Source organism: Numenius arquata, chromosome 4 (assembly GCF_964106895.1).
Source record: "Numenius arquata chromosome 4, bNumArq3.hap1.1, whole genome shotgun sequence".
Taxonomy (NCBI): Eukaryota; Metazoa; Chordata; class Aves; order Charadriiformes; family Scolopacidae; genus Numenius; species Numenius arquata.
Window position 1 is genome coordinate 27,255,590 of NC_133579.1, and position 9,032 is coordinate 27,264,621.

Below are 9,032 nucleotides of genomic sequence, written 5' to 3' on the forward strand. Positions count from 1 at the left end.
AAATGGATTAAACAACACCTATATGAAGCTTGTTAACTGGGAATTAAATGCAGGTTTCCTGAGTCTTGGCCTCAGTAATCCCCAAATCTCGTCTGACTGTACTGGCAACTGCAAGGTATAACTAAATAGGTTATTAGCGTGCTGCTTAGATGGCTGAGTATCTCCAGTCTTCAGCGTTATGAATCATGACACACCTAAGGCATAAACCAATGTGCAGATTTGCTTGCAGCTGATGTGGCTTATTGCTGTAGTAAATTCCAGGCTTAGGGGTATAGCGTATACACTGCATGATAATGCTTATGATTTAGCTCTGTCCCTTACTGTATAGCTCTGCATGTAGTCTTCTCCCTCAGGTTGTCTCAGGGCTTTTATGACTTCCTTCCAATTATGTTGCAGTTGCCTTAAGTACAAAAGGAAAGATTAATACTAAGAGAAATATCCTCAGGTGACCTAAGCCTGACTTTTTACCAGATCATACTAAAAGTGAAATTTCATAATAATTCCATAAAGCACACTTCATAATAGCAAAGCAGAAATCCATTTTCAATTCAGAGGTGTCTGTTTAAAGACTGATTAAGGTGTACTGAAACTACTGATTACATCTATACTGACACAACGGTAAAACTACATATTACCACAGGTAATATAAACACAAATGACATTTTCTTTTGGCTATTGTACCTGTTAAACAAAATCAACATTTCTAACAATTTAGGTAAATCAGAACAAAAAGGTTAGTTTATATTTGTCTTTATTAGTTCTGATTATTCAGTCTTTATGATTAGTTACTTCTAATATAAATTCATTTATTTATTTGTTAAATTACACATGAAATCAGCATTGACATTTCAACTCTGCAGCATGGGTTCAGTGTACTAGTATGGAGCCAAAGTAGTGGCCTCAATGTGTAATATGTGTGTCCCTAAAGCTTATCCATTCTATCATTTCTTCTCTAAAAAGCAAAAAATTAGGTTTTGTAGATGTTCAGGCAGTCACTAATTACTGACTTAATCTCTACTTAGTGATACATGTTGGAGAAAAAACCGACCATGACTTCATGAGAAATGGATAAGCTTTAAAACCATTTTTACTTGATTTAGATATCAGTGAAATTTGTTTGGGGATTGTATTCATCTCTGCAGTTCTAGCAATACAGCTACAGTTTTGTTCTTTTAGAGATTAAACTTTGTTCACAGCTGTGGGAAAGCCTAGAAATTAATAATCTCATAAAGCCATCTAAATGTTAAAATATTTAACCTTCACAAAGATTCCATATTTTTCTTGGCTTCAAGAAATTGTGGGATATAAAAGGAATACTATATAAAACATTCATTATATCTTGATTTTTATTGTACCTTTAGGCAGACCTGCCTACTAAGTTTCATAATTTTCACTTATTAGCAGGTGTTTAACTTTCAAAATGAAGTATGCTAAGAGGGACAGTGGTGTGAATATGCATTTACACTCGAGTAAAGAAAATAATTAGCTGCTTACTTATGTGGCAATAAAAATTGTGGCAGTAAATATAAAAATAATAATTAAAAATTTATGTCAATAGCAATCTCAGCTTAAATGTATATTTTTACTGTCAGCAAGTTAATTTTTCTTTCCCTTCAAAATACCTTTTATAATAAGGAAAAGCATTAAGAGTGGAGTGCAATTGTTGTCTCTATGATGACAATTTTATGTTCTCTGCTGTAGAATTCACGGCTCAATTTGTTTTATAGAAATATCAGAATGTTTTGAAATTTCACAAAAGCCACTTTAAGGGTCAAAATCTTATATTGTCAAACTACTTATGTAAATATTGTTCAAAGAAAAATGCCGCAAACTGGTGGCTTCCGAATTCAATACTTAAAGCATGAATGAGGGAGATGCCAGGAGCAAAAAAGTGAAAGCGTGCTGCTGATGCTGCAGTAATATAGAGTCACAAGGCATCTGTTAGTAGATGGATCATTAGATGTGTGCCTCCTAGCAACTTTAAAAAGGAGGAAAAATATTGCCTAATATGTTTGTCAAAAAGTTCAGGAAAAAATGGAACTTGTTCCAGTTTTAACTTTAGATATACATGGCTCCAAAGAAGGATAAAAATATCTGCAAAAAGTCCACTTTTAAAGTCATCTTACACTTTAGTCAATTCCAAATAGTACCATAACATCTGTAGACGTGTGATACAGTTTTCTAGATGTCCACTCTCTGAATGACTGGTTTATTCTAACCACGTGATCCCAATATTAAACCATGCCTCATGATGACTAGATTGATATTGATTTAGAAAACTCCTCCATGAAAAGGAGGGCTTTCAAGAATGTCAGACCTACTTTACAAAATTTATGGAGGCAACTTTTGAGACTAATGAGGGAAGCCTAAGCTTAATTTTATCTGTGTCAGCTTTTGCTTTTCCAGATGTTTACACAGCATTTAGTTGGCATATCAAAATACTGTAAGTAAACTTTGTAAACATTAGACATATGAATGCATGTCACTTATTCTTAAGATTAAAAATAAACATAAAATCAGAAAAGATTAATTGAATGTGCAATGACACTTTTCCATGTACTGTTATTTTTATAGTCATCGTAATGCCTGTTATTTTGTAGGAGTATCATTAACTCAGCAAATGTTATCCAGATGCTACAACACAGTATTAATATTTTTCTGGGAGGACAATTCACACTCCATCATGTCCCACAGATGGGTACAATATTCATATTACTGGTTCCATATTTTGTATGTCTGTAATGATGTTTCTCTACCAAAACTGTATTTGAACAAGAGGAGACTTGAGTTAATTTCTCCTAGTTCTTTTGGCTGTCACTGCAATTTAGTATTACCTTTCAAGCTGAGAGAAACTTTAAGGATTCTGATTAAAAAAATAATTACACTTCTAGCACTGATTCGTCCAATAAACTCCAGCCCTAGCAGTTCACATTAGATGTAATTCATAAACCTGAAGTATAGTACTTTGCACTTTATAGGAAAGTGAGGTCTTATATAGAGGTATTTTTAATGCATGAACTAAGTCTTATTTTACACATTGCTTAACAATTCAGTGTTCTCCATCTATGACTTTTTAATATTTTTTTTTCAGCAGAGTTTGGACATATGCGTTAATTCAGTCACTTCCCTAACCATGGTTGTTAAATTCTATTCAGTGACTTTATGAGTGTGCTTTTATCGCTTGGCCAATTAAGAGTTCAGGAAAAGGTCCCTTTTTATTTCATGGCTGTGAGTTTGTAATAGTCAGACTGAACCAGCCTTAAAATTTATGTTTAGTGGACAGCATACGAGAGAGAATTAGAGATGAAGACGTTAATCCAGAATAGTTTTGGAAATAGATTCTTTAATGTCTAAAAAGCTTATGGTTTAAAAGCTGTTTCAGAAGCTGCTAGGTTTCAAATCTAACTGCATAAATTGCCTGCTATGTCCTTGGGTCTTTGACATATAAATTAATGAGTACTTCCACCACTAGAAAAAGTATGAGGAAACTTCAGCATTGCTAAAACTCCAGTCTTTCTGTGTTTCAGTTCTTGTCTTGCTGATTGTCACCATGAGGCGACGGAAAAAAGAGCCCCTCATTTTTGATGAAGAGAGAGATATCAGAGAGAACATTGTCAGGTATGATGATGAGGGTGGTGGAGAAGAAGACACCGAGGCTTTTGACATGGCTGCCTTGAGAAACCTCAATATTATTCGAGACACCAAGACCAGAAGGGATGTGACACCTGAGATTCAGTTCCTGAGCAGACCAACTTTTAAAAGCATCCCAGATAATGTCATTTTTAGGGAATTTATCTGGGAAAGACTAAAAGAAGCTGATGTGGACCCCTGTGCACCACCTTACGACTCCTTGCAGACATACGCATTTGAGGGAAATGGCTCGGTGGCAGAGTCACTCAGTTCTTTAGATTCAATCAGCTCAAACTCTGACCAGAACTACGATTACCTCAGTGACTGGGGCCCTCGCTTTAAAAGGCTGGCAGATATGTATGGAACTGGACCAGACTGCTTATACTCATAGCCTTGGAACCTTTATCTGAAAATGCACTGAAGAATACTAAAACAGAAAACTCAACCTTACAGACTGAAGAAAGTTGTAAATATTTCTCCATTTTTAACCTTTTAGGTTTTTTTGCCTTGCTGGAACATACCTTCATTAGACTTGTCCTAGGGACTGAACTGACCCCACAGAATATGAGCATTTGGTGGCATTTTTGATAAAATGAAATGCTCAGCCGCGTTCAAATAGATAGCAACCCTCAGATACCTGCAGAGGCAACTCACTTTCAAGAGTATATTATGCACTGTGACCTCAATGAGCCAATGATACTCTGTAGATGCCTTTGCAGTATTGCTATATCTAGAACACAGAGTCTCTGGTATGGATAAATGTCAGAAGAAAAAAATTTACAAATACAATATATCGTTCAATACAACATTACAATGTGTAGTATTTACAGATGTAAGGGTTTTTTAATAAATTTTCTCTACAGTGCTGCATGTGGCTTGCTAGGCCAAAAGAAGAAGGACAGACATGAAAACAAACAAAAGCCCAGCAGATCTTTTTTTTGTTTTTGCTTCTTTCTGTTCTCAGAGCTATTTAATTAGAAGTCTCTGTAATTTTCTGGGTAGTTTTATGAAAAATTACTGTTTGTACAAAGAAATTCCACAATGTTTGTCATCAACTTACTGAAGTAGTTTACAAACCACATAAAATGAGAAATATGGAGGGGTATTCTTATAGCTGAAAGGTTTTGCGATGCCCATGTAGGTATAGAAAAGATGTTGCTATCTATTTGCTGTTTTTTATTATCTCTTCTGATTTGTACAGGAGAATTTATCCTTTCTTATTATTATTTGTCATAAAGTGTTATATTTATTTTGGAGCTCCAATCTCCTCTAAATTCAGGTCCATTTTACTGCCTCATGGTATTAGACTTGCCAGAACATGCTGATTTTTCTCCAGTCTCAGATAAATGTAGGAAATGAAGCATGGAAATGGAGAAATTACAGTAAAGCAATCTCACCCGCCATTCATCTCTCAGAAAGGAGAGCAGCTACAAGGACATGCAATTGTTCTTCTGAGCCATTACAAAGTCTGAGACATTTAAATAAAATATTTGTACATTGAATTTTTGGAAAGACGACTACAGAGATAGCTCAGAGTGTCTTTAATGCAAGATTTAATTTTGAAGGTTAAATATGCTGTATGCTTCAAAGACTGTAAACACTTTCCTTTTCTCCATCCCTTTCTCTTTTGCTGCTGATGAATCACAGTACAAGACTCTTTTCAATTTTTTTCTTATGTTAAGCAATGTAATACTATTAACTCCAGAAATCATCTTTAGATCCTGCTGCACATGAGTATGTTTCCTCAAAGGTGTTAACTCACTACACATAATTTCTACGCTGGTTCAAGAGTGCCAAAACAGAAGGACAACTGCTATTGGTTAAAATATTGTATGATTTTGAAGTAGGATTTCTTAGAATAAGACAACTTTTTTATGATTCTGACAATATTTATACTTCATCTTTCATGATCTATTACTAGATGGTAAGGCATATATTCAAGTAAAATAGTGGTTTTAAGTATTATTTCAAATTGTATTGTTTTAGGTAATCTGAAGATGAGTTCCTAAGTTAGACTATGCTCCTGCAAACTTTTTTGCTTGTACCTAACTTGAAATGACTTGACTTGCCTGCAATTACTGAGAGGCATACAGAATTGTTTGCAGGACTGTGTTTGTGAATAGAAGGTACTCCATAGAAGATGATGCTCAGTCTAAAAGTACTTCTTTCTGAAAGAAGGATCCTTGTACTAAAATCCTAATGTATGGGTGACACCAGGCTGGAAGATGAGACATTATCATTAAGGCTTTGTAATTTTTGCAGCCCAGCATTATCAACTAACTATGTGAAAGTGGCCTTCAGCTCCATCAGAGAAAACAAAATAATTTTAATTATCTGCAACATATTTAATTTGAGTTACATTTTGGTAGACAATCATCGTTTCATAATTCAGTAGATTTGCTTCTAGTTGTATTAAATATATATATATATAGGTATAAATATATATATATATATATATATATATGAAAGACAGATTTTGTAATGGAACTGAAAGATATCACCCATGACTTTTAGTCATACATGTAAGATTTTCAATAAAAAAAAAATAAAAAAAACCCCAAAATTAACCACTTGTATGCAGTTTAATGACAGTGAGATATGCTGCAAGAGTTTAGCAGGTATTAAGTCAGCAAGGTGCTGAGAGAACAGTTTTTTATTAATCTCCTTGTTTGTGGAAAGATAATTCATGCATCTGGATTAAGATGTCAAAAATGCTGATTTTAGCACATAACACTCAAAGGAGATTTAAATGTGGCTCAGAGTAAACATCACGATTCCCCTGCTTTTCCACCTTCTATATCTGTAAAAAGTTAAAAAGCTCTCTGTTATGAAACTATTTTAGGGTTTGGGTTTTTTTGGTATGTTTTCTATGGAGAGAAATATGCTTTAATCTAAAGCCATGAAAACTCTTGCATATGTATGTTTTCTGTTGCACAGTTTAAAATAATAGAGTAAATTTGTTGTTATATCATATATGCTTACCTGTTGATTATATTATTGCAGTAAGAAAGTAAGGTGGAAAGCCCTGATGTTTGATGACAGATGTTGCTAAAGTATATACATATGGTCTACGGGTCTACGTAATACACATACTATATAATGCCCTCCATAAATTACCATCACTATAGGTTTTCACATCTTATAATCTAGTTAAAATTCTTTCTTTCAGTGTTATTTATATTGCATAACCTAATGCCATAAAGTACATTCTACTGACTATATAGTATAAAATATTTTCTCTGTCCTGAAAAGGTTATGAAATTATTTGAGAAAATTAATTAGAAAGGCCTTTTAAAAAGACTTCCCATTTTATGTGTTTATGTCTGGAGATTTCCAGTACCTAACTAAAGGCTACAAGTCCTCTTTAAAAGTATGTCAAACATTGCAACCACTCCCATCTTATAGTGAAATTCCAACACCTCTTTTCTTCCTCCATATGACTACTGAAGAGGCTTATTTAACACTGAGATTTCCAAGCGCCTTGAAAAGTGTGTGCTTTTCAGAGTGTTACTAAAAAAATCCATGTAAAGTTAACCCATTTGAAGAAGATTTAAAGTAAGACTTGTTACTCCTCTTTGACGATTGAAAAATCTGAATTCAACAGAGTTAAACAGTGGACATTATGACTCATATTTTTTATTCAAAAGAATAGACTGAGTGTACTTACCCTACTAGCTCGTATCCCCACTAAGACATAGTATAGGCCTTTCTAAGCCTACTAATTCTGATAAGTAGGTTAAAACAATCACTGCAGGACTCATGAAATTTGATGATACCAACCAAAACCTCTCCTTCTCCCTAGGAATTAAGAGGGGAAAAAAAAAAGTTTCCTTTTTACTTGTTGTTTTCTCTACTGTTTTGAAAAAGAGGGTGAATTCATAGGAATTTCACTTTAAAGTTAAGATCTTTTCTCAGCAATTTTGTCCTATTTACCCTTCAGGTGCTGGCACTCATATTTCCTGGTTCTTGGTTTTGTTTTTGGTTTTTTTTTTTCTTTTTAGAGATTCTGGATGAAACCTGTTATGAAATATAACATGTCAGCATCTTATTTTTATGGGCAAGTACTCTTGTATGATATAAAGAAAAGTAGTAGTTTGTCACTCTGAAAAAGAAATAAATATACTATAAAACATACAATTACATTGACTTCTAAGATCATTAAATAGCTGAAAGGTGAAAACAGTTACCTATATCAAATGTAGTGTTAAATTAGGGGTTGTAGCCTGTCATGTGGTTCATTTGATTTTCCCATATGTAGAATTTCTCTCTACTTTAGAATCTATGTAGAGTAATACTTGTGTAAGACAACATTGTATTCACCTCATTAGTGGTAGTTAGATGCGGTGAAGAATATTTGTATTGGTCTGTGACTCTAAAAGTGAATTGCAAAAGATAGAAATGTCATTTTATTTATTTAGCTGAAACAGAAAAGCCTGCCAGATAACCAGAGGTCTACAAGTTGCAGTCTTAACTGTGGCATCACTAAGGTTCTCAGATATGTAAGTGTCCCAGATATATCCTAAGATATATTTACACCCCAGCACCATTTCTTCCACACCAAGAATTCTTCCTCTGCTCAATATCAGCTAAAAATGTGCTGTCTTGTTTACTGAAAAGTTTTTTATGGATTACTACCAGCAGTTTTATTCTTAGAACTAGGAGAATCAGAGCACACAACAGGAATAATTTGTTTCCTAGATGAAAGCAATGAAAACAAAAAATAAATCCGCATATGAGTGATATACTTTCCTTTGCTACTATAGCTCATCATTTCACTGAATTTCACTGAATTTTTTTAGAGTTGGAAGGGACCATATAGATCATCTAGTCCAACTCCCCTGCCGAAGCAGGATTGCTTAGAGAATGCTACTCAGGACTGCATCCAGGCGGGTCTTGAAAATCTCCAAAGAAGGGGACTCCACAACCTCCCTGGGCAGCCTGTTCCAGGGCTCTGTCACCCTCACCGTGAAGAAATTCTTCCTCATATTCGAGTGGAACCTCCTATGTTCCAGCTTGTGCCCGTTGCCCCTTGTCCTGTCACTGGGAACCACTGAAAGGAGTTTTCTCACAAAAGAGAAAAAAAAATTCAATGCCGTACATAAAATCTGTGAGAACTTAGACCATACAATTGTAGACAGAAATATATTGGTTGAGGAAAAGTTGATTTACTTAAGCATTATATGAAACAAGATTGTCATGGAATCTTTATATATTTAATCAAACACAATGAAAGCAGAAAACAGCATAGAAATTTCTTGGAAATCATAAGAAAATCTAATTTGGAGCCACAGTGGTGTATCATATACATGTTTCTTCTCTTATCTCATATGTGACTGTATATTTCATAAAATTATATGTATATTTAAACATTCCACCCCCACACTATTTATTTAAAAATACTT

The 9,032-nt window shown here is 34.2% G+C and overlaps 1 protein-coding gene across 1 annotated transcript in view; it reads left to right on the forward strand.

Moving 5' to 3' along the window:
- LOC141463914 (cadherin-7) overlaps positions 1-4,021 on the forward strand; it is a 69,257-nt gene extending 65,236 nt beyond the window's left edge. The window contains exon 11 of the mRNA XM_074146599.1: positions 3,528-4,021. Coding sequence (XP_074002700.1) covers positions 3,528-4,021 — 494 coding nt within the window. The remainder of the gene's footprint in view (positions 1-3,527) is intronic.
- Positions 4,022-9,032: the final 5,011 nt, after the last annotated feature.